At 41.2% G+C, this 25,366-nt stretch overlaps 2 protein-coding genes across 3 annotated transcripts in view; one reads left to right on the top strand and one right to left on the bottom strand.

Moving 5' to 3' along the window:
* The first annotated feature begins 11,797 nt into the window (after positions 1-11,797).
* Positions 11,798-13,712, top strand: abitram (actin binding transcription modulator). The gene is made up of 6 exons (XM_085791846.1): positions 11,798-12,015; positions 12,185-12,236; positions 12,698-12,827; positions 12,952-13,028; positions 13,109-13,178; positions 13,274-13,712. The coding sequence occupies exons 1-6, from the start codon at positions 11,925-11,927 to the stop codon at positions 13,409-13,411; spliced, it is 558 nt and encodes a 185-aa protein (XP_085647972.1). The 5' UTR covers positions 11,798-11,924; the 3' UTR covers positions 13,412-13,712.
* Positions 13,713-13,766: 54 nt separating this feature from the next.
* ctnnal1 (catenin (cadherin-associated protein), alpha-like 1) overlaps positions 13,767-25,366 on the bottom strand; it is a 46,740-nt gene continuing 35,140 nt past the window's right edge. For both annotated transcript variants that reach the window (XM_085791844.1, XM_085791845.1), the window contains exons 8-19: positions 24,927-25,013; positions 24,432-24,590; positions 23,744-23,836; positions 21,373-21,523; positions 20,286-20,323; positions 20,147-20,197; positions 19,670-19,824; positions 19,247-19,295; positions 18,590-18,646; positions 17,126-17,245; positions 16,369-16,452; positions 13,767-15,429 (exon numbers count right to left, since the gene is read on the bottom strand). In XM_085791844.1, the coding sequence (XP_085647970.1) occupies positions 15,259-15,429; positions 16,369-16,452; positions 17,126-17,245; positions 18,590-18,646; positions 19,247-19,295; positions 19,670-19,824; positions 20,147-20,197; positions 20,286-20,323; positions 21,373-21,523; positions 23,744-23,836; positions 24,432-24,590; positions 24,927-25,013 (1,215 nt within the window). In that variant the 3' untranslated portion in view covers positions 13,767-15,258. The remainder of the gene's footprint in view (positions 15,430-16,368; positions 16,453-17,125; positions 17,246-18,589; positions 18,647-19,246; positions 19,296-19,669; positions 19,825-20,146; positions 20,198-20,285; positions 20,324-21,372; positions 21,524-23,743; positions 23,837-24,431; positions 24,591-24,926; positions 25,014-25,366) is intronic.

Raw genomic sequence — 25,366 nt, 5'->3', positions numbered from 1 at the left:
TGTGATGGCTAAATGACTTGTCACGTGGAGAATGGCGGCTCTCTGCCCTCCAAAGTCTCTTGGCCTTAAAAACCGAACCATGCAAGGTCAGCGCCTCAGACCTGGTGTTCCAGATCTTGTCTCACGAGAAACATAGCGTGCTTTACGGAACTACAACACAATCTATAATCTCTTTTTAACATTACCCACCCTGGTAGATATCACTCTACAGATTGCCTTCTAGCCGGCTTTGTTGAAAACAAAAGCACATTGTCGGGAGGGGGTGGGGGTGTGTGGCTGTGAGTTTTTATGACCAGAGGCGGTCCTGGCTAGTTTTACGCCCTGGGCGAAACCATCCCTTGGTGCCCCCCCCCCCCCCCAAAAAAAACCCACCAACGAACAAACACAAGAATATATTATAATCAGTGTTGGGGGGGTTTCTTTTAAAATGTATTCCCCTACAGATTACTGATTACATGTCCCAAAATCTGTAATCTGTAATGCATTTCGATTACTCAAGTAAAGTAATACTAATAGTACTTTCTGGATTACTTTTAGCGTATTTCAAAATCACCTGTCTGAGCGCCTTTAACACTGAATTTGATCTTACACATGATCTTATAGGCTACTGTGGTTCCTTTAAATTAAATCATCAATAAATGTGTTTGAATTTGTCAAACCACAGTTTAATTTGTTATTGATCATCCAGCCATATTTAAATTATTTTTTTAAATAGCCAATCACATAAAATTATAGGCTTAGGCTATATTAAAACTGAGCAGCTTGACTACAGCCTCTGAACCTCTAAAAAAAAATACACAATTTAAAATAGTTTTTGTTTGTGAGTGTAGGGCCAGCAACATGATGATATTTTGAATATAAAGTAATGACAGGAAGGAACCACTGTTCCATCTGTAGGCTAAACTAAAAATGTGCTTAAACTCATGTCTCTGCTGAAGTCGGTGTGGTTTTGGAAACAGCGTGACGTTGCTGTGAGTGAGCACTACGTACCAGCCACATGAAAAAAAATAAAGTGAAGAAAAAATAATCTTCACATATTCGCGTGGAGCCGGACTCGATCCTGCTTCAGCAAAAGCCCATGCATCAGAAACTATCTGTCTACCTCTGTGAGCCACTCAATCACACAGATGTTAGTGGTCTCCATGAATATAGTCAATTACGTCAGTACAGGTTACGTTTTGACTCGGGCTGACATGTATTTTGATCAACATATGTTTCAAATTAATTTCACTCGTAAACCGTGTAATAAGCAGGATAATGTATAGTTGGTCGGTTGTTATGGAGAAATAAACCCCTTCAGGTTCCGAACTATACATTATCCTTTACTTTGCGGGCTCTAGCAGTAAAGGCAGAGGCTGTCACTTCCGGATCACGGTCATTTCCGGCTCATTGCACTTCAGATCAAAATTGCATGAAACATGAAACGAGAAACGCTCGTTATCCGTTTTTTTCCATTATTCATTTGAGCATAAAATCGAAAACTGAAAAAACGAGTCGTTATCCGTTTTTCATTTTAGTTTTGGAAACGAATACTGAGAAAAAGAGTTGTTTTTTCGTTTTCTTATTTTTGGTTTTATTTTGAAAAACGAATGAACGAATGATACACGGATTCTTTTTAACACATGATCCTGTCGCAGTTCATTCATGTTGTTTACCAAAGACCGGACATTGAAGAGGAAGAAGAGGAATATTGCTGGGCATCCCGATAGCAACATTACCAAAATGAAGCCAACTTCAGGGCGAGGAGTTTAGCGCTTAACCCTCCTTTCTTTCCCCGCATGAGAGCACTCTGAGCCGGCGGAGCATCCGACGTGAGACCTCAGCAGTCGCAAGTTGACCCCCTCCCCCCTCGCCTCTCCTGACACACAGAACCTGTAGTAGACCCAGTATATGTAGGCTAGTAGACCTATGACTCTCAGCAGCAAGTTGACGTGACATAGGGGCGCCCCAGCGACCACTCCACTAACTTGACGGCGAGTTTTGTTTTGTCTTTTTTTTTTTTTTGGAGAGCGCTCGTGCGCCCTCACAAAGATTGCGCCCTGGGCGGTCGCCCATATTGCCCATAGCTAATACCGGCCCTGTTTATGACAGTATAAATATATACCCTGAACTGAAGGGGGACCTCTGTAGAGAAAAAAAACCGACTTGCATAGTTCCCCTTTAAGAGAAATTTTTGTGTCCACCTAATAATGGTCCAATGTTCACTCTGCTTTTGGCTCCGTTTTTGGTCTCCACCATCTACTGGGGGAAATCTGGCTCAATAGATGCTATACGCTCCACTGTGTTGACCAGCTGGTGGCGAACTTTGTCTGTTGTTCGTGCTGAGCAGGAAATGTTTATCTGAGGGTTTTTATAAAAAGCAGCTGCCTGCCATTGAAGTCACTGGCTGGGGGGGTGGGCAGTGACTTAAAGCACCTTAAAAGGCCTCATACAGTAAAAGGAACTGCAGAATGTGGTCAGATTCCTCTATTGGTTTTTTGATATGACCAATCAATGATGAGTATTTAGAGGAAAAACAATGTTGGGTAAAAAAAAAACTGTACAAATGTATTCATGATTCACCCAGATGAACAAAAAGATTGTGGAAACAGGCCGCTGTCGCTACTTTAAGCACAGTGCTATCTCTGTCTCTCATGATCTGGTTTTGTTCACTCTGTCTGCGTGATTTGCCATTGTGCACTGTAGCATGTCAGAAATTTTAAGCATTTGGGGACCTTTGATGGTTTTTTGAACATAATCCAGGGTTAAAAGCTTCAGTGACAACAGTGGGCAGAAGTTCTGAGAGTTTCTAAATTCAAATTTCCTCACAAACATCCGGTCAAACTGTTGATTTGTGTTAAACTTCCTCTTTTCAGCTGTGGTTATTGCTGCCTGTGCAAGAGTCTCACCAATTCAGTGTGGTCACCATATGACATGCAATTTCAGACTGGGAAGTTGCTATTTCATATGATGATAAACAACAGTGCGACATTTAGTTGTGACTTGCAAAAAATATTTACGCCAGGGATGAATTTTTTTGTGCCAAAACTCCCCTAGCGTGTTTTCATATTTGTGCTCGATTCACTTCCTTTGTCATATTCAAAAACTTGATCTAAACATTTTAACCACTTTGCCAAAAACACAGAAGAACGGTATGTGAAAACACAAACATTGGTCCAAATAAAGAGAGCAGTATGTGTCATTTTTTGTAGCCCTCTGCTCCTCACTTGTCACACATGAGTCACAAAGTGTGATAAATATGTCGAAGAATGTGAGCAAAGGGATAGTCAGTCAGTGAGGAGAAATTAAAGTGAGGTCTTTTGAAAGTTTAAAGCAGAGGTTTCAGGCCATACACGATTTCAAGATAACTGACTGATTGAATGGGAGATGAGAAAAGTAAAAAATCTTCCTCTCAGAATGACCCTTCTTTTTCAGACCTTTGTCTAGTCTTTGCTTTTTCATGCAAAACACTGCACAATCTTACTGCCCCCGGCCTCTAAAATATTCAAATGATTCAGTTTGAGAAAATTACTCCAGTGGAACTACTTATACTCTGCTTTCTATTAGGGGTGCTAGTTTAAAGATTCTGCGCTGTTTTCATCATGGCAGTAATGTGAAACTTCATCGCTGCTTCATCGTTATAACTTCCATCGGAACATTTACAGAAACCTTATGCTGTCTAAGACCAGTTTCAGGAAGTATGAATAAGGCATCTTTATTTATATAGCGCATTTCATAAGGTGTACATCCCCAAACTAGTCTGCCTCATTCATTAGTTTTCATTACATTTATGAGCTAACTGTGTGTGACCAGTGGAGACGAGCTCAGCACTTTCAAAGAGGGATCAAATGGTTGTGTTGCCTGGTTTTACAGACTCATAAAATACCTGCAAGTAACAGTTTTGGGAAGTCAAGCGGTGTGTTTGTGTGTGTGTGTGTGTGTGTGTATGGTGAGGTGGAACAATGAGTGATACAGACACACACATCTGGTGGCCTCCCCCTGCACCATGCAGAGACTGCCGTCCAGTCAGCATTACTCACGGCTCACATCAGACGCACTCCCCCTGTCCACGTAGAGCCAGTGTGGAAAAGAGTGCGGATGAAACTACTGGAAGGTCGTGCTCTGGGTGAAATTGTGTTTATCAGCGATGACATGATTCACTGACAGTTTCAGACAGATGTGCGTTACGGCGAAGATGAAGCAACAGTTGACGTTCAAGATGTTAAATGTCTGAATCAGAATGAAGGCAAAGTTTGAGGGGGAAAAAATTCATCAAAGGCCACTTATTCAAAATAAACCTCGCTCTCCCTCTGGGCCATCTATTCATCCATATTCACTCTGGTGAACATCCAACAGGAGACAACTCTTCCCGATATCACATGAGCATTTACTGTAACACCAATGCAGATAAGAAAGACAATATCCCGCCACCTTGCCAATCATCACATATCCCTGTGTGTGTTTTGATGGTGGAAACAAAGGCTCTCAGTGGGGCAAAGAATGGAGGAGTTTCAGCTCAAACTTCACTAAACCAACACCCTCACAGCGTGTGTTGTCTTTCAAGAAAACCTCCTGATGCATGATGACTTTATGATGAGGCAAAGGGGACTCAGTCCCTTGTTCTCCAACTGAATGTAGTTGATGTTATCATAGATGGAAGCACCAAGGAAAACACTCATGTTTTTATCTCCGCTGAACAAAAACACAAAGAGGAAGAACAGTTCAGGCCCGTCCATGTTTCTGTTTCTAGAAACGGGGATCGAGGCTCAGAGAGAACCAGGGGAATAAATGAAGGAAATTGAGAGGTGGAGAATCTTCTTCCTACAGCCTGTTTTCTGTTAATCAGGTTCTTCTAATCTTGCCACATCCTTTCCTCTACCCCGAGGCCCAGCTGTCCAAACCTCTGACTTCATCACTTCAGCACTACATGCAAAAAAAAAGAAGAATCCAGATAAATGTTTGCTTTACTCCATCCAAAAAGCACTGTGCTTTAATTAAAACTGCTGCCTTGCCCACTACTTGCTTCATCACAGGGAGCAGGGGTTAATTCTTGAAGTCCAATATCTAAGAGAGAAAATCTCTTTGAAAATCTTTGTTTTTCTTTTCTCTAATATTTAAAAGCTGAAGTTTAGAAGAGTTTTTCATGTCTTGTTCTGTTTTCAGAAAGCGTATATATAGTTTTGTTTTTCATTTCCTGTTAAAGAAATCCCACTAACTGAGATGTTGATGCTTTGAGCTTTATTTGGCACATAAGGTCTAACTCTGACTCTGACCACTTCCTCTATGCGTAGAATAGAAACAAACCTAGTTCTCTGTGTCTCACTAGTCTGATAATGGACACACATTTCACAGCTGCAGCCAAAAAGATAATTAGAACAGAAAAAAAGAAGAAAAATAATAATTACCAGAGACAGAATTACAGTGATGGTTAAATCACCCAGTGAAAAACACTCAAAATGTGCAAAGTGAGACGGCTGTTGACAATTTCCGCCAAACCTGAAAACAGTGCAATAACCTCCTCCAAAAGAATGCTGTCAACAAGACCGAGTGTTCGCCTCAGAAACAGCACATGAGAACATGTCCTTTAATGTTGAACCAAGGGCCTCAGCCAACACACACAACCTTCTCCAAGGCTGCCCAGAAAGCCAGGGGAAAACAAACAAAAACCGAACACAGCAAAAAAGAAAAAAGTAAAAAGAAAAGGCTCTAAAGGTCCATAACTTCACCAGGGAACAGACTGCTCCCATTCCTTAAACCTTTTCTCATAAATACTACTGAATGAGGAAGTGACGTTCATTGTGCACATAAAGTTCTTTTTTTTGTTTTGTTTTCTGTTGTATTAAATAAAAGTGCAAGGGAAAAGATACATTGTGACAGTGACAATCTCTACAAACCTGTAGCATGAGTACAATGTAAAACTTTGTGTGATTTTACCAATACCTTACTTTGGAGGAGACAAGTTCCTGCAATGCCCTAAGTAATTTTTGCATAAGGAAACTTTTACTTTGCTTGTAACAGCTGCTTTATTAGCTGGATTGGAGTGATCCTGTTAATAGGCAAAGTTATGAGCGCTTGGTATTTTATAATTAACACCATAACAACACATTTTTCACACATTAATGAAATGCAGAAACGTTTAGCTATATGGGAAAAACCTGAAAGACTCAGACAAAAAAAAAAGAAGAAGAAAGGGAACAACATTTGGAACTGGAAAGCGTCAGGCAGGCAGAGGCATAAATGAGTTTTACTGGAAGCAGTTGAATAATGGAGATTTGGATAAAAAGCAACAACCTGGCTCTGCTGCCATTCAACCGCCAGCTGAGTTCGAGCCCAGAGCATCCTGTCTGCCGCTGCTCTACAACTGAACACATGAAGTGGAGAGTTCCTCTAGGAGAAAAATTTATTTTCCATGAGGAGAATTTCAAGCAGCTGTTTGCCACGTGGCTCTGCGCAAATAATCAACACAAGCTCTGTGGTATCTAATTAGAAATTCAGTTGTTGGTAACCTAAATGAGCCCAGTTGGTGTCTTAATATATATGCATATGTCCCTTTCTCAGTCTCATTAAAAAAGTCTAGTTAAGTTTTACTGCTTTGGCAAAAGAAAGCATGTGGTAAGGATCTGAGTCTGAAGCCTCTTAATACCTGTAAATTATTCCTTATATGTGCATGAGCTTTTTTTGTGTGTGTGTGTGTTTTTTTTTTGTCTTACCTGGCAGTGTGCATGTTCTTTCCATTGCCCTTGGCTGCTTCATTTGTCTCTGGAGAACGACAAGCAGGATGACAGCCATGAACAAGTTAGCGTCAGGAATGAGTGTGAGGTACTTTGCAGTCAGCTAAATGAAAGAGGAAAGAAGGTAAATAAAGATGGATGGGCTCCAGGTCAAAGAGTCAGAATAAGATGGATGTGTCACTTAGACAGAAACTAATATGTTATTGATTGCACCAGATCTGTCTGACAAGTGATTCAATTACACGACTACTCATTTTTCAACCAGTTTGTGATCTCTCACACTGGACATTCAAACGGTTCACAAGGAAGATTAAAGTAGGGTGACCTACGCTGCCTCTCTAGAGTTGAAACAAACCACTTCTAACCACTTCCTTTAGTTTTCACACCTCAGAGGTCGACGCAAAATGATGTCTGCACTGGGGGAAAACATAGTGTCGCTCAAACGCTGAGGTTTAAAGGAACCAAGAGTAGCATGCTCATTTTTGCATGAAAGTGCAAAAATGTTAATTTCGTATTTTGGCTCTGGGAGGAGAGACGTAACTGCAACCTCAACTGCAGCCAGGGACATTTGATCCCGTTCTCTGACACATGTACTGTAAACACACACTCACATCTGATCTAAAACACTGATTTCTTTTTTTTTTTGTTCTTTTATCTGAAGCAGATGTCTAAGTTACTGAATCTCACCATACTCTGTCAATCATTCTCTTGCTCAAACTACTGTATTTTTATGACACTGTCCTCTGAGGTTTTTTCTTTATCCTTGTTAACATTTCCATATGGTGATTTTAAATATAATACAAAACATATCATGAGTGAAGCAGTCAACACCACTGCTTTGTATTTCCACCTTGTAACTGCAGTGAACCACTGACAGGCTCATAAAAACAGATTCTGACAGCCAGGGCTTCACACAACCAATCCTGTCAACTTGGGGGATGTAGACTCAGTAGAACGTAAAAAACCTGTCAGTATAGAGACCCAGAATCGGCATTAACCATCACCACCAACACCCACACATCCTGTTGCATCTAACAACATTATAACAAATAAAATATGTTAGCTATGCTAACTGTTCTGATCTGCTATACAGATTCCTAAATTGCACCTGGGTCTTGTTGTTTCCTCTAACTCTAACCATCTTCTTTAGTTCACTTATTTCTTTGGACACAACTTCTCTCGTGACCTTTTCACCTTTCGAAAGGGTCCAAGAGAAGCGCTGTGCCACATTGTCCTCGGAATTGCTGTGTTCCAACCAAGTCGCCATGGCCGACTTTTTTTTTCTCGATATCCCCCTCCATGTCCCTCCTTAACCCTAACCTCAAGTTCGCCTGCATTATCCTGCCATCCCGTAGTTTGTGCCACTGGAAGTCCTAACTCCAGCCATCTTGATGCTCACAGCTCTCTCACTTTCTTTAGAACAAAAGCCACTAGCACTGTGTTAGCTCCTGGTGGTTCAGAAGCTATAACAACATTAACAGATAACTAGGCTATTAAACCTTTCCAAGTTGCCAACTTTGGTGCACAGCAAACTCGATCATGAGTCTGTGACTTCGTCTGATGTTTTCTCCTGCAATGTACACCTGCCGATCATAGGTGGAGCACAAGGCACAATTCAGAATTTCTCAGTGTGGAAGTAAACAAGTACTTAAAGTAGCCTACTACTTAAAATATGAATGACTTATCAGTATTTTTATGTGTGGAGAAGAATAGGCCATATAGGACATATTGACAAGGTTGATATCATGTTAAAAGTAAATTGAGAGCCATCAGCCTGGTAGCTCAGTTTAAAACAAAGATTACAAAACAACTTGATCTCTTGAAGAGAAAAAAAAACTATTCTTTTAAGACACATCTGCATCTCCACTGGTCTCCACATATGCGTGTCGTGAATTTATTAACACAAAAGTGGAACAAAGGAGCAAAAGGGTCATGGAAAAATAATGGGACTTAGCTTAATGACAGTAGTTTTGTTGCCATATGGTGCCAATAAATCGAGTTGGAATTTGATTTTTATTATAGTTTATTGTTATTGTTGCGAAGGGAGGCAGCTTCACTATCTGATGAAAAGTGTAGCCTACTCACTAAAATGACTGACTATTGAGTTAAACACACACGCACATTTTTTTCTGTCAGAGAGGCCTTTGCTCCCTTTGGAGAGAGGCCAGGAATAACAGAAAAGCTCTGACATGATTGATTGTTGATTACCACAGAGAAGGCTAATAATAACGTGACGTGGGACCAGCTTATCAGAGCGATATCACTCCTCTGCAGACATGACATTTATGTAGCTCACTGGACCTCCAACGACCAGATCAGACCAGTCAGGAGGAGCTCTGGGGTTTCTGTGCCGTTGCACATTTTCACTGACAGGAGAGTGACACTGACAGCTTCATGTTTTTCCATCTACTTTTCAAGGGACTAACCAATTACGAGGCTGTGGTTGTGACATCCATTGCTGATTTGTCCTTTCATCAGGGCATTAAATGTGCTCTCACTAAAATTCTCTGGCACAAATCATATTTGACAGCCCTTAAAATAATACAGACGTTACCCTGAAACACAGTGCTTTTATTGACACGTGTATATCCCAATGAATCAAGGTTCTCAATGTGCATCTTGGCAGCATATAACTCTATCTGTTTAATGGTAAATGCAGGTGTGTGCCTTGTTGCTTTCCAGGAAAAAGTCAGGCTTTTTTTTAAGTGCAGCATACCACTCTCTACTTTCCTAGACATTTATTTAACTATGTGATACTGAAGGCAAGTCTGTACTGCATGCAGTTCCCCTTCGAAAGTGTTACTGATAGCCTGTCTGCATGAACCACTTAGGGAGAAGAAATCCCCTCTCTTGCAACAAATTCTCTCCATCTGCATCATACTGCTGAAATATCTTATCGGTCTCTTATGCTTAGAAAAAAGTCAGATAAAAGTGCGCCTAAAATAAGTGAAATCCTAAATATCCTTGCCGATAACTTTACTTGGGGGAATCCTGTCCTAAGAATAAGAAAAAGGCAAAAGTATTCTATAAGCTGTTCAGGCATCTTTCCACCCATGGTCCGAACTTCTGTCTTCCCTTATGAGGCTCTCCTCTGGCACAGACGACCATCTACAGATAGCTGGACATCTTCCATGTGCAGGGAGAGACTGCTGGAGTCAAACAGCCAAACAACAGTCCAGAGAAGACTGCTTGCTGTAGCAGTAGCTGACGTGGAGCTACATTACGTGTGTATCGCACGCACACACACACACACACACACACACACACACACACACACACACACACACACACACACACACACACACACATACGGACGTCTGTGCAGCTGGAGACACTCGAGATGCCTGTCTGACAGCCAGCTAGTGAACCTCAAAGTTCAGTCTTGAAGAGTGGGAGATGAAGTGTGTTTCATTTCAAAAATATGCAGTAGTTAAAAGGTTGAAAATGTACACAGACTGACAGATATATATATAGGCTATGAACAGACTCATAAACACATACAAACACACATGTGCTGCTTGCATATTAGCCATGTGCTCGTCAACACTGCAGGTCATTTTCCCTCTGATGCAACAATGGGATTTGAGAAGCTGTCAAACATAATACTGAGCTTTCACAGCTTGGCATCTTCTGACAGTAAGGCTAATGTATGAGACCTACTGCATATGCATAAGATTTAAGGTCTATGACAAATCCTGCTGCATGGATTCAGACAATTTAAGCATTTTTTGTTGCCCTAATAGCAGCTATCGTTTGCTGTCTGAAATTTCTGGAAGAGAACCACAGGTAAAGCTCTTAAATCATATTGAAAATGCATTGTTTATCCGACATGAGTGTGTTTTAAGTCTGATGCAAGGTTGCACTTTTATGACATTCCCTTTGTGTCCGCTCTTTCCACAATGGTGTTGTGTTTCATCTCTGAATTAATTGCAGACATTGGCCTACCACAGACAGAGGAGTAATGGAAAAACTCATTACGAAAGCAAAACTTTCCAAGTCTTGGTAGTGGTGAGTAGATACATGGAAAAGTCATTGTGCCCCCAAATGTCAGCCCAGTCTCTCTCTCTCTGTTGCACTCTTTTTCTCAATTATGCGACTAAGATGAAGTCATAATTACTTAATCTGCCTCATGCCAACGCCAGTTCCCCAGAAATGTTCCCTCAGCACTGTCCACGTTGTGCAAGTAGAACAGTGAGCCAGATATGTTCGGTATGTGATTGGTCTGGGTCAGAGAGGGGATATTTGTCAGATTCAGGGAGGGAACATTCCTGCGTTCGTGCATCCAATCTCTCTCAATCCCCTGCATTACATAATCCATGGGGATGCAGACTCAACATACTTATATGTCTACCTGACATCTGTAAAAATCATTAGAGTCAAGGAAAACCAAAAAAAAACTCATAACACAAAGAATAGAAATTAAACAGACGACCATAGGTGCTGTGAAGAGACATTACAACTATAGTCTACTGTTTACTTGGTTTACACAGTGATTAATGTGGTTTAATTGAATATGAAAATGTTAAACTGGAGATATTCAGGTTTAATTAAATTCTGACGGCATCTTAGGAGCAGCATGGTTTTGGTTTTCACATTACCCCTAACCTGTAGTTGTTAGCAGTACTCTGACATCTAGTGGGCAATGTGTGTGTGTTCATTGCCCTTTGGGGACATGAAATAAACTGAACTGAACTGAACTGAAAACTTATTACACACTAGAGTTAACCATAACATGGCATTACCAGATAGTTCATCTGATTAATCAAAAAATATAGTAGGCTAAACATAGATAAGCTCAGTGTTTTTTTTTTTTTCTGTTTCTCTTTTTTTTTGGGGGGGGGGGGGGGTTATTTATAATATTTAAAACCAGGTTCATCACACATCGTCAAGGGGAACTGTCTTAAAAAGTAGCTTGCCAAATAACAAACTTTCGCATCAATCAAGTTCCTACAAATAAATTAGAGTGTTGTATTGATGAAGACTTACTTTCATGCGTCGTAGACTCGTAGCCTAACCTTTTGAATTGAAAAAATAAAAAATAAATCCCCGGAACCTTTTGCGTCTGAAAGTTTCCGGAGCTTTTAAAAGACGGACCATTTAAGTGTCACGCGGATTGTCGTCCGCGAAGTCGTGCAAGTCGTGGGGTATCACAAGACTTTACTCTTAAATTAAAGTTATTTTCCCTGTCGGAAGCCGAGTTGTGGATACGTTTTGATGGATACAGAACATAGCGTGGACCAGAAAGACACAGAAGGAAATGCGCCTTCGGTTATTGACCGGTATTACACGCGGTGGTACAGGGCAGGTAAATAAAACGTTACTGAAACGCTCCTGGATGCTAACTGTGTGAGGTGGCTAACATCTGGTGAATTTAGCACCCAAAGGAGTGAGAGAGCTAAATATTTGTTTTTGCCAGCTTGATTGCATCGACATTGTTACAAATGCATTGAAAATAATGTTATTGTCTTGTTTAGACATGAAAGGGAAACCGTGTGAGGACCACTGCATCCTCCAGCACTCAAACAGGTAAGAGTGGTGAGCTCCTCGTCATCAAGTGGTGACAACTAGCCAAGCAAATGATAGTTCAATTAATGGTGACATGGAAACAGTGCTGTAATTCCCTGGAAGGGATACTAGCACTACCTCTCTCTGCAGTTATTGTGGCTCTAGGGTGTTGGGTATTTTGGGTTACTATTGGTCTGTGTTGACAGATTATTATTATCTATTATATAGGAAGTACCTTCTAGAAATACTTAATTCAAACCAATAAAATAACACAGAGCAGATTCAATTCACAACAAAGGTGGTATTACTGGATGTTAGATTTTTTCAGGAAATGTTCAGTGTGATAGTTCCTATTAAAATGTTAAGTTGTTTTCCCCACATTTTTTACTTTATTTGATCTCTCACTTGTGTGATTTACAAGCTGACACTTTAGCCTGTTTGTATACATTCCTATAGGCTCACTTTTACATTTGTGATTGCAGATTATGCGTTGTCACATTAGCTGAGACACATCCGATCCTTCAGCATGGGCGGACAATCAAGAGCATCAATTACCAGATCAGTAATGGCTGCAGTCGGCTCAACAACAAAGTGTCTGGGAAGTCCAAGCGGGTAAGTTGCAGATGATTTTGGTCAATGTGCAGGAATTTGTTTCTTTTTGTAGCATCATTTCACACATTTGTTTATGGTAATTGTGATTTTAAGTGCCTCAAAATCCATTTTCCCCTCATCATAGGGCGGCCAGTTCCTGACTGATTTTGCACCACTGTGTAGGATAACATGCACAGATGAAACTGAATACACCATCTACAGGTGAGGAAAAATTCTGTCTCTCAACATACACTGTGCATGCTTGTGTGTTATCTGGCTCATGCAATTTATCTTCCTTTTAGCTGCATCCGTGGCCGTCTTCTTGAGGTCAATGAGAATATTTTAGAACGACCTGCACTTTTGCTAGAAAAGGTAAATGACATTCATTTTTACAGTTTGTGTTAGTAAAACAATGATGAACATTGGCAAAAGAAGTTTGAAATGTTTGCTCTCTTAAATTTTAACAGCCATTCACTGAAGGATACATCGCTGTCATCCTGCCAAAGTTTGAGGAGAGCAAGAGTATAACGGAGAATCTTCTGACCAGAGAGGAGTTTGAGAGCGTTGTCTCCAAACGAAATGTTGCTGAATCACAACCATCTTGACAGGCGTCTACGGCCTGAACTTGTTGAACTGTTTTGGAAGAGTTCATCTTCTTCACAATCCAACCAGGTTGGGGATAAACTGTGGATGCTGTCCCGGAAAGTGACGTTTACTTGCAGTTATTTATGCAAGCATTGCACTGTGTCTTTAGACTGTAAGACAGTGTTTTTCATTGTTAATGAAAGTTTAAAGAAGCACTCTTCTTTAAAGTGCTTTATTTATTGTTTGGTTTTTGTCATTTGAACAAGGGAATGGCAGAAAGAATGACATTTGAGTTAAATAATAAAATACTACCAAAACTAACCCTCAAAGTTGTAATTATTTTTGTATACGGTTAATAATGACAAGCAACACTGATTTAAGAAAAATATTGTTTATTTTTATGTGTCACTTTTTAACCTTTCAATTGTCAAAACAATATTTGATCCAAAACTAGATCTATGATTTCTTCACGTCTGTAGCGCCACTACAATACCCAGCATCCTTAGCTGCTCTCACACAGTACAAAGCATCTCTAAAGCTTAATGCATGTTATTCATTTCAGTCATTATCACACCCTTTCCTAGTACCAAAGTATATGTATATATATTTATATATATATAGATTCAAGTACCAGATTACACATACCTTATACCATTTAATACATATTGGTCTACCAGGCAGCTTCACAATGATAGTCTTCATAACAAGTACACTTCAAGGCTCCATTTGACACAGTTGCTAGTTCAGAATGATCGTTTCAATTCAAGAGTAACAGTTTACACAGAATATGGTTTGATAATACTTGGGACATTATAAAGGTCATAGCTAAAACATCTGAATGATCAAATGAATATTAAACAGCCGATTTTTGTGAAAAATCAGGCCCAAATAAAAATGTCTCCAGTCATTAACACTGGAGGACTAAGAGCTTTATATTTCAGATGAGTAGGAAGTTGGAGATCACAGCGTCTTCATAAGGACAATCATATTTGGCATTAAAATTAGATTTCCTTTTTTAAGCATTTTCTTACTAACATGGCACATGGGGAATGTTCAATAGTAATTAGAAAATTAGACATGAATCATATGGCAATCAATTTTTTTTTTAAAAATACTTAATTATGCACAGGATGCTGATTCCAGTGTCGGTGAGCAGGGAGTGAATGGACCACTATGGCTAACATTACAGTAAGTGTTAACATGACAAGCCTATGGCACATTAACTGTAGGAGATTCCAACACAAGGGTTCAGTGATTATATCATGCATTGTGGGGATTCAGCCATTTCACAATTTTTTTTTTTTTTTTTTAATTATACTGTATTTGGCTAACATCTGCAACACGTTTACAGAACACCACAGAGCAAGTAGGTTTGTTACGCAGAGGCACATAGTGAAGACAGATGCATGGCTGAGCTGAGCATTAAGTGGGGCTCCTTCCTGATTTGTGATCAGAGAGATTCCAAAAACCAGACTTGTGCCAGGCCTCTCTCTGTGAGGAGGCTCACACTGCTAATGGCAAAGTCTTGCTGCTGGCTGATTGTCTCCATCTTGTGGACCGGGGTGAATCTGGTGCTTCAGGTAACATGCTACCCTGGGGTAAAACTGCCCCTTGCTGCAGCAGAGAGCTTGGATCTGCTTTTTCCTAAGTAAACGCTTTAATTTATCACCCGGATATTAAATACAAACTCTGACTAACCCAAGGCAACCACCTGCACCCCACAGCTCTGGCCCACTCTATGGTGGGTGCATGATGATGAGGGGAGTAAAGTATATCCTGGATTACACGTTCTCCGGAAAGGTGAGGTGGACTATGTGCTGCTCCGAGGGAGAAAAGTGAACAGAAAGAGAGGTGGCTATTTCCTGGTTTATTTGCTCTCCAGCAGGTTGAGACCGACCATGTGCTGCTCCAAGGATTTGACACCAAAGCCGTTGCTGTTCTTGCTGTTGAGAGCTCCCTCATCCTTGACAGGTGTGGAAGCGTCCTGCCTTTCTCTCCAGTCATGTGGAGAACCCAGACTACTCCTCTCTGACTTGTACTGCACATGGACAAAAAATGAATGGAAAGTCACAAAATATGAACAAAGGTCTAACAACTTAAGTTTAGCTATTAAAAAATTACTTGTAGTTACTATTATATAACATGTTTACATTAATGATTAACCAAGTACTTGGTAAGTAAGTAAAAAGGGTTGTTTATTGTGAGAGAATTATCACACGACTGCAGTTCCTTCCACCTAATGGGACATTTTAGCATCTGTCTTACAACCAGCAACTTAAATGGTCTTGATTTGCTCTCATCACTGTCATCAGCATAATTTTAAAGACGTTGGCAGCTGTTTTCAGTTGAAAAGATAATGAAACCCACTACAACAGTTGTATAACAGATATAGCAGACATGGTGAAAAAAAAAAGTTTCCAAAATTTACAGTCGAAGAGCAAATCAGGGAAGTAGTTCACCCTGTGGACCAGTGGAGGGCGTCTTTCAACATTTACTATCAGTTAGATATTTCACTGCCCTATTGACCCATCAGTTAACTAAGGCAATAAATCAAAATGGAGCAGGACTACAGCGGGCAAGGCAATGCTAAGTGAAGCATCCACCTGTGTATGGAACCATTTTGCATTCTTCACTGTGCTTGGAAAACATTCAAAAAAAGTGAGGCTGTTCACCAACTATGCATAAATGTGCTGCTTTACTCTTGAGTGGATCAAAGGGCCACAAATATCCTTGACAGCCCTAGATTAAAAAAATACAATTTTTCAATAAAAAAAAAAATCCCCCCAAAATTGACATACAGCAGCTTTAAGGTGATATGTCAGTGTTGTGTTTACACCTTGTTTTCACTGCCCCCACATACCCCAAAACATCAGTTACTGCTTATTTAAATCATTACATTTATATTTTGGAGGTCTTTTTTTTATACTGTATATTGGTAGATTTCCTTCTTAGTGTCATTCACTCAGTGACTTGTCACCTTTTTGTTGAGCTTGTTACAGAACGGGAGGAGGGCGAGCACCACAGTCAAGATGCCTCTAGTTGCCTGAATGGACAACTCCACCTGCAGACACAGAAATAAAATTGTACACCACTGCTTTAGGGGACGGCACAACAGATGCAAATGTACTAGCACAAAGAAACACAACACCGCATCTAAATCGCATTCGGCAATATAAATTAACACTGACAAACACTCTGTTGTTGGTGATGAATGATAAAGTGAACATTAGGATGTAGAGGCAGAGAGATGGGAGCAAATACATATCAAAGAGCCGCTCATTAATCAGCAGTGGAAGCGCTATTCTTCATCCCATCCTTTTGATTCCAACCTTCGCCTTTATTACAAGGTGACCTAAGGCAGCTCATCCCTGCCCAAGATGCTCATTAATTTCTCATAGACACTCATTAATCTAGCGCCCTGTGTTCAATAATGGCTTTATTCACAGATCACTCAAAGATTGTGCCGAAGCCAGTGATGAAGTAACACAGTTAGTCATGCTCTATTGTGTGCTCTGTGCTCCACCGATGCCCGTATGTTGTTGGGGATGTAGTTTTGATGCTGTCAAAGCTAATTACTCCCTTTGGAAAAGATGCTGCAGTGAACCTGTTCTGTGCACTCCGTCTGATAGTACTCTTGTAGTATCAAACACAACAGACTTGTCGTTTTCATAATAACAACTGTACAAACACACACAGCGGCCAGGATAAAAAGGCTGCGGGCGTAGTGTGGGTACCTTCTGGAAGGTGGCAGTCTTGCCCTGTACAGGAGTCTTGGCCCCTGATTGCAGCTGTTGGCATAACGGCACCAATTTCTCCATCTCTGTCATCACCACAGACTTTTCCTCATCAACTAGCTGGAACAGAGAGAGACACAGAGGAAGTGAGGAAGACGTCAGGACAGCAGAAACAGTGTTATGATAGTATTATCCACAGAGACTGGGTTAATATGTACAGACATTGATAGATTTCCTGGGCTGGATTTACAATGCTCCTGGTTTAACACAAAAAAGGAGGACAAAATAAATTAAAATGTAGTGCTGCTTGATGTAATCCATCAGCAACAGCCAGGTCATGATCCAGTCTATTATCCATCTGAGTTAATCCCCAGTCACTGGGGCCAAACTATTACTGTTACATACATGCACAAGGCCACAAATGACCTAAAAACACAAGCCCTTTTATTCTGGGTAGCACTGTTCATGACTGACAAGGGCACACAAAACCAGAACCTCTTAAACCTCAATTAAAAATTATTAAGCTGATTTGCATAAATAGCTTTATAATTTTCAATGAGAGCAACACAGGTGTGCTAGAAGTGTGTTGAGTGCCATAGGACTATGAGACTCCATTAACTCCTGTTTGTTTGATGTAATTAATCAGAAAGCGTGAGGCAAGTTGAAGAGCCGGGGCCTCCTGATTATGAATTAGTCCTGGGCGGTCGCCGTCAACTCCCCCGCCCCTAAATCCCCCTCTGCACAAGTGCACAAACATGCACACGAACAGACACGGCGGTGACAAATGGCAGTCGTTAATGGCTGTCAAAAAAGAGCCATGTAATTAAACTTGGAGGGCCCAGAGAAGAAGTTGGTGGAGGGCAAGAGGAAGGAAGGCGCTGAGGGTGCGTTTGCTTGCTGGATCTCAAGTCGGAGGAAAGGAGGACGGTGCAAGTGTGTGACAGCCTTAATTTCCTGCTCTCACTGTGTGATTTATAAAGGCGGACCTGGCACCATGGCATGCCAGAGTGGGTGATATGGGTGTGTGTGTGTGTGTGTGTGAGAGAGAGAGAGAGAGAGGCGTAACGTGAACGGGGGCACAGGTGCCCCTGTGTGTGTACAGATGGTTTTGCAGCAGAAAACACTTTTCTTTTCTGTTTGGCTTCATTTTAACCATTATCTACTTCTATGCTGAGTTCTGCAGCTTTCTATAAATAGTAAAAACAGATTCCAGCAGAGAATAATGAACTGTAATTTCCCAGCTTGGGATCAATAAAGTATATCTATAGTATCTAATAAAGGATAGGTGTGAAAATAAGTTTGTGTTTTTTAATATTCCACTGCACTCTTTTTATTGCTAGTTAAACAAAAAAACTTCTTTCTCCTTTATAAGATGCATTAGATTTCTTCCTAAAGGTGCTTGATGTGCAAAAATGTATGTGTGTATGTGTGTTTCAGAGACAGATTTATTGCATTAATCCATACCTGCGTGGAGAAGGTGCGTAGAGATGAGCACAGCTGGAGCCCCTCTTCAGAAAGCACCTTCAGAGAGAATCACAAAAAGAAAACAAAAATAATAGAACGTAACAAATACAAGTAAAACTTTTCTTAAACTTCAACCAGAAAGCCGTTCAAAAGCAAAAAAAAGTACAGTCAGTAAATATTATGAGATTTTACTTTTTCTCTGCTTCTTATCAGTACGCCTCCCCGTCTCTTTCCCCTCTCGTTCCTCTTCCTCTCTTATCTCCCCTGCTCACCACAAATGGAATAAATCCTGGCTGACATTTTGGGCCTTGATTCTACAAAGCACTGCACATTATTGGCAATGATCCCAATTCAATCAGATACACTCCTTTGAGTAACCCTGTTTGTTATCACCCCCATGTGTCCGAGGAAGACAGGAATATACTGCTCTAAATTTCCATCATGTTGATAAGTCCTTGTCAGTCCCCATCAGATCTGAAAGATGGTAGCAAATGAAGGGAAACTGGAATTTACTGAACTATTGATCTGTGAGCCCCAGTATGGCTTCAGTTTAATGGAACAACAGGTGCATCCATTTACAACTTTGACAAAACAGGAGGGGGAAAATAGAGCAGAGGGTGGAGAGAGGGGGAGATTAGTGGATATGGATGTACATACCTCAGCCTGATGAAAAAGATCTAGTGTTGTTTTCAACAGCCCCTCCCCTCTGGGGAATCAATATGAAAAAGCGAGAAAATGAGAAAGGGAAATGTGGATGAGAAAAATGAATCAGAACAAAATACATCCAGAGCAATCAACAAGAGCTGTAACTTTGCTGAACTGCAACAATTTCATCGTCAGAATGAGTCATAGTCGTGTCAGGCTTGTCAGTACCTCGAACCCGGTCTGGTATGTATCGATAGCTGGGAGCTCGAGAATCTCGTTAGCACTGAGCCTCTAAAGAGATTCATGTGGATACTTAAGAGGCTTTACAGTGTTAAGCTCTGAAATGAATGTAACAGCTCAGAAAGCTTCAGATACATAATCAGACCATGTGTGTGTGTGTGTGTTTTTGTGTACTGTGAGAGGCTAATAAGCTACCTGGTAAACAAGTACATGTTGTAGGCCATACTGGCCAGACTCTGGCTCTGCCGAACAATATCATGTTCCTGTTCCTCCCACTTCTCCACCTCTGTGTCCACGTCTGATGACAGCAGACGGAGCTCCAGCCCCAGCTTGGCCATGCTTGTCTGCTCCTGCATACACACACACACACACACACAGGCAAAAACTGAAGTATAATGGATACAAATGTATATTAGCAAGCAGAGCCCTTTTCATTTGTTCAACACACTCAGAACTTCTCTAATCAGCATAATCCCACTTCCTGTGGTGGTTCAGCCTGTGTAAAAGTGCTGGCCGGCAAAATTGCAGCCTATTAGAATACAAACACCATCAATTCTTGAAACAAGTGACACAAAGTTTCCTGGAGATAAATATACTGCTGTCAGAACGAGGTGCAAGGACATGACGTGATGTATTGCACTGAATGCCAGAGGAGTGTGTGGTGTATGCTACCTCTGCATCCAACTTGACAGCCTTGGCAGTCTTCAAATTAGTTGAGTGTTTCTGTGGGAAAAGATAGTGCCAAAAATCAGATGATCACAACCTATTGTATCATTGCAATATTAATAAGGATGGCTTGTGTAATACTCACCCCAGGTCGGGGAAGTGACAAATAAGGTCTTTTGTCTCCTAGGAACAGAAAGTTGTTGGGATTATCATTATTATAACATAAGATCAGAAATTTAAAAAAGCTTGAAAACATTAAATAATAACATCTAATTAAAGCTGGATGAGTTAGAGTAAAAAAAAAAAATCTCTTTCTATACTGTGTTTAGAAATCCAGACTTTTTCAGACAATTAGGGTGGGAAATGATGTGAAATAAGTAATGATGAAATTCGATACATTTTTATCTTTCATCATAAACCTGAACAACACGGTTCATTTCAGTCGACTGCAGAGATGATAAACTTGTCATGTTTATGGAGAGAGATTAAAATGATAAAAGCAAAACCCTCCAGTGTCCATATAACACTTTTACAGGTCATCCTGACTTCACGGTAATACAACAGCGTGATCGATGTGAGCCCTTCACCCACTGAGCCACACTTCAAAATATTTACTGAACTTTATGTAAGTCACATTCGTGAGGGCAGCCATGTCTTGAAAATATGCCAAAACACCCCCCACCCCACTGTCTGAGATTTCTCAGACTTGCAGTGTGTGAAAGCACACTGATGGTTGTCAGCACTTAAATGCAACACTCCCCATTGTACGAACCACTGTGCATACATGGACAAATACACATTAGATACTAATATGCACGTCATTACTTAGAACTGAATAGCTACATGTACTTTCTATCTGATTTTCTGTCAGCGATGACACAAACAAATGAGATTGTAAGAGGCGCTGACCATGACTTAGACACTTGAGGCAACTGGCACAATGGTGAAAAGAGCAAAAGAGTATACAGAGGAGGGAGTGCTGGAGTGTTTAATGGCATTGATGTTCCACAAAATACTTCCCACAGTCTCTGATGATGAATCCTGTGTTCATGCTCCTTTGCCTCAATTTTAACATTTTAAAGTTCTTAGGTGGAAAATGATTCACAGTCATTAGAGAATGTGATGTTTTCAGGGTGAGATGCCGTAGACAGCACATTCTGCCTCTTTAGCGTGTGCGTTGTCTGTCCTACCGCTGCGACCCTCCAAAATGCATTAACTGAACAAAAACACACCTCGTCTGCCCTCGAAGATGTCGTTGATCTCTCTCAGTAGCAGGGCCATGTCGCAGAGCTGTGACTCCCAGGCCTCGCAGAACACCTCCAGGTTCTCCTTGGCGATCTTACTGGACGGGTGGAGGGCCAGCGTCTGAGCCGCCGAGATGATCTGTGCAAGAGTGTGAAGGATTGTGACAGGAAGGAAGGAATCATAAACAGAGAAGAAATATAATGCAGGGAAAAGACAGAGAGTGATGTGATCTAAACCATCTAAAATACAAAAAAAACGAGTGGGCGATTCTTTTCTCCTAAAACAGATGAAAAGGTCTTTTAAAAGTAGACAATAACTAAACCCAAGTCATTAATATGCCTGTTAAAGGGATAGTTCAACATTTTGGCAAATTGGCCCATTGCCATAATTGCTATAGTCATAGCAGTAGGTTCGTTACCTTTAATTGTAGGTGTAAGCTATTTTTAGTACAGTGGAGCGCAGCAGCAGGCTGCTCAGAGCTACGCTATGGAGGCTAAGGGAATTTCTTGGTTTCCCTCATTAAACTCATCAAATACACAATCCCAAAACTCCACAGCGCTTTTGTAGACAAGTTGTGAGCTGCACAACCACCACGCTATGAGATAATGACGGAACGATACGAAACGGAGCCGTTTTCGAGGTAAATTCATACAAAACCGCTGATGCGCGTTGCGTTCAGGGACAGTTTTTCAGCAAGCAGTCTCCGTATTTACCCTGTATTTACCTCGAAAAAGGCTCCGTTTCGTGTCGTTCCGTTATTATCTCATAGCGTGGTGGTTGTGCAGGTCACAACTTGTCTACAAAAGCGCTGTGGAGTTTTGGGATGTTGAATTTGATGAGTTTAATGAGGGAAACCAAGAAATTCCGTTAGCCTCCATAGCGTAGCTCTGAGCAGCCAGCTGCTGCGCTCCGCCGTACTGAAAATAGCTTACACCTACAATTAAAGGTAATGAACCTACTGCTATGACTATAGCGATTATGGCAATGGGCCAATTTGCCAAAATGTTGAACTATCCCTTTAACAATGTTAAAAGCTTTGTAACCTGGTTTTCTTGATGAATAGCAGGCTGTCGTCTCACTGGTCTGTGGGTAATTAAGTGAGCTACAGTTCTCTGACAATAATCTTCTTTAATCAGCACATGCACAGCAAGACGGTAAAATATCGAACTCCAGTCTTGTGGGGCTCACATCAGAGCTTCATCTCCACTGTAGCGCTCATTACACCCATTACCATTCACTCACAATTGTCCCCAGTAAAAACAAATGCAGGTAGGAGATTAATTGACCCTGATGCAGGGGACATGAATCAGCAGCTTAAATGCTACAAAAACAAACAAAAGATTACTCTGAGATGCTTCTGATCTGTTGGAGTCATAATGACAAAAGTTAACTCTTGAAAATTAAAAAAATAAATAAATATTGTTAAATGATTCTTACTAAAAATATAGAATTCCTTATACGTTAATGTTTAAGCTGCAGCATCTGTAATGTTGCATAGCAGTGGAATACATGCAGAATTTTTAATGATATTAACTTGGTACACAAAATGCAGATTTCATCAAGAAAAAAAAAATTGTGCTTTTGAATTCAGCCCCAAACGATGTGATGTGTATATGTGGGGCTACACTGCAGCTGTTACATAACTTGTATCGTCAATCACGCCTGGTGTTAAAAAAAACACACACACATAAACATTTGTCCATGCGCACACACGCACACGCGCACACACGCACACACGCACACACGCACACATCATGTAACCATCCCCTACAGTGTAGTATTTAATAGCCAATTGCCCTCTAGGCCACCCTCTATTACTTTGGGCAGACAGAGAGATATCACCACCGCCACCCTGTACTGCAGTGTTATTGATTGGTTGACCTTTGAACTTAGGAGCGGAGTCATTACTGCAGAGTCATGCGGGGCCTGACATTAGCGCCTCAGGACAGGAACATTCTACATTGCTGGATAATTACTGGCATGGATGGTTTCCAAGAGCAAACATAATTAGATCTGAGATAGGGGGACTAGGTGGACAGCATGTTCTCCACTATCTTAAAATGACGGCAGGTGTGGGAGGTAGACGTGATCTAATTTGTCTATTTTCTCTCTCGATTGTGTACACCTGTAATATTACTCAGGTTTGATTTCACTCCCAAACCGCCATGAGACCCGTTTGACTTCGCTGACATACAATAAAAGTGATGAATTGAGTAAAATGCGTCTCAGGTTTCATTAAAGTTAACCTGCGCACCCTTCCAGACTTCTCCTCCCCACATCAAGTCAATGGGCCATGATATTAAGACTTACCTAAAAACAACAATCCAGACAGAAAATGTTAAGAGGATTAATGTTTACCTGTGGACCAATGACATGGAAGGTCTCCTCAGCGTGTACACAGGTAATCTCCAGAGGCTCTGTCCCTGACACATGGCACAACAGCCGACAGGTCTGGAAAGAAACGCAGTAGGAAATACACGCTGAATGGACGTGCTTCCAATCCTTCAAGAAATTGCTATCACTACTACTCCACCAAGGCTTAAGTGGTGCTTTGGCATTTTTTTTTGTGAGAGTAGATAACAGTGAAAATCTGCATCTTTGGGAAAAGGTTTAATAAAATCTTAACATTCTCCAAAAGAGCACTTATACCCTCACACAGTGGGCTCTTTTTAGACTGAACAGTCCATTTTGTTTGTTAGGGGCCACTAGAAGAGGCATGCCAGAGTGTGGTCTTTTTCTGCGCGATATTTGCATAACAAAACCACATGTTGCCTTTCATTTGGTTGAGGTCGGATGAAGTGTGCTCTACATTTCCATTCACCTCCAGTGCCGTGGGTTCGCCAGCATAAACAGCTGCTTTACAGCACGATGCTGGGAGCCGGGGAACTTCAATATGTTTTCAGCAACTTCCGAACTCATGAGAAACTTTTTCACCTAAAGCCGGCTGTCTGATAATTATGGAGAAATATGGAAAAATCTAACCTTCAATACAGATATCTATTCTTTTTTGGTGGCACCTCCTGCCTTTGCCCCCGTCTCCGCCTACCTCCACCAGCTGCTCCTTCTGCTCGGTGAGCGTGCGTGAATACTCCGCCACGGCCTCCAGGTTTCCCTCTGCGCCTGCAGCTTTGAGAGCCCGCAGAGGCAACTGCTCTCCGTGAACTTTCAGCAAGTCTGAGGCCCGTCCAACTGCCACCTTATGGAGCTGGAGGAGGAATCAAAGATGAAATTGTAGAATAAGAATAAGAGAGAGAAAGAGAAAATGAGTGAGTGAGAGGCGAGAATGAGGGTGGATTTTAAAGAGGTGGTGTAGACGGAAGAAAAACAGAGCTGACAGGGTGACATAGTTGAGTTGACGAAGAGACGGCAGAGGAAGGTGAGCCGAGAAGTGATGGGGGGAAAAGAAAAGTGGGAAGCCAGCCACAGGTGCAGAACAGTAAGAAAGAGACATTCAAGTCAGGCCTATCTGTTTCTGTAACTCAGTACATCCACTCAGACTCCGAAGGGCAGACAGGCAGAGCAGAGGCAGACTGCTGCTCACCTCACGTCTGAGGTCACCGACGCTCTGGCATGTCTTCAGGATGGCCACCTCCATGTCCTCTGTGGCCTCTTTGGCATGAACAGACTGCTGCTCCAGCGAGACAGAGACAGAGACGGAGACAAGACGGAGGGAACAGAGCATGAGACACAATATGGTTTTCCCGTCACACACACACACAAAACCTACATTGTTATCTGAAAGTCTCTGACAATGCATCGGAAAGAGACTAGAATGGAAAATTGGGTTCGACTCTCCGGTTACATTCGTGACCTGTTATGTTTCGACAGAGAGTCAAGCCCACTTAAGCATCCAATTTTATGTAATCTAAATGAAATGATTTAAACACATTATGCAATTTAAATATTGCACAACCATTTTCCAAATTTCAGACTAGCTGAAATTAAAAAAAACGCAGCCAAAACAAATATATATATATACGC

Source organism: Trachurus japonicus, chromosome 11, assembly GCF_045865225.1.
Source record: "Trachurus japonicus isolate A0001 chromosome 11, Traja_1.0".
Taxonomy (NCBI): Eukaryota; Metazoa; Chordata; class Actinopteri; order Carangiformes; family Carangidae; genus Trachurus; species Trachurus japonicus.
The sequence above is the reverse complement of the archived record's forward strand: the minus strand, read 5'-3'. Positions and strand labels throughout refer to the sequence as shown.

What these genes read in the sequence shown, in the direction of transcription:
- abitram (XM_085791846.1), top strand. Translation starts at nt 11,925, where the DNA reads ATGGATACAGAACATAGCGTGGACCAGAAAGACACAGAAGGAAATGCG. An exon ending in CACGCGGTGGTACAGGGCAG is followed by an intron (nt 12,016 to 12,184) that starts GTAAATAAAACG and finishes TGTCTTGTTTAG; the next exon opens with ACATGAAAGGGAAACCGTGT. An exon ending in CTGCACTTTTGCTAGAAAAG is followed by an intron (nt 13,179 to 13,273) that starts GTAAATGACATT and finishes AAATTTTAACAG; the next exon opens with CCATTCACTGAAGGATACAT.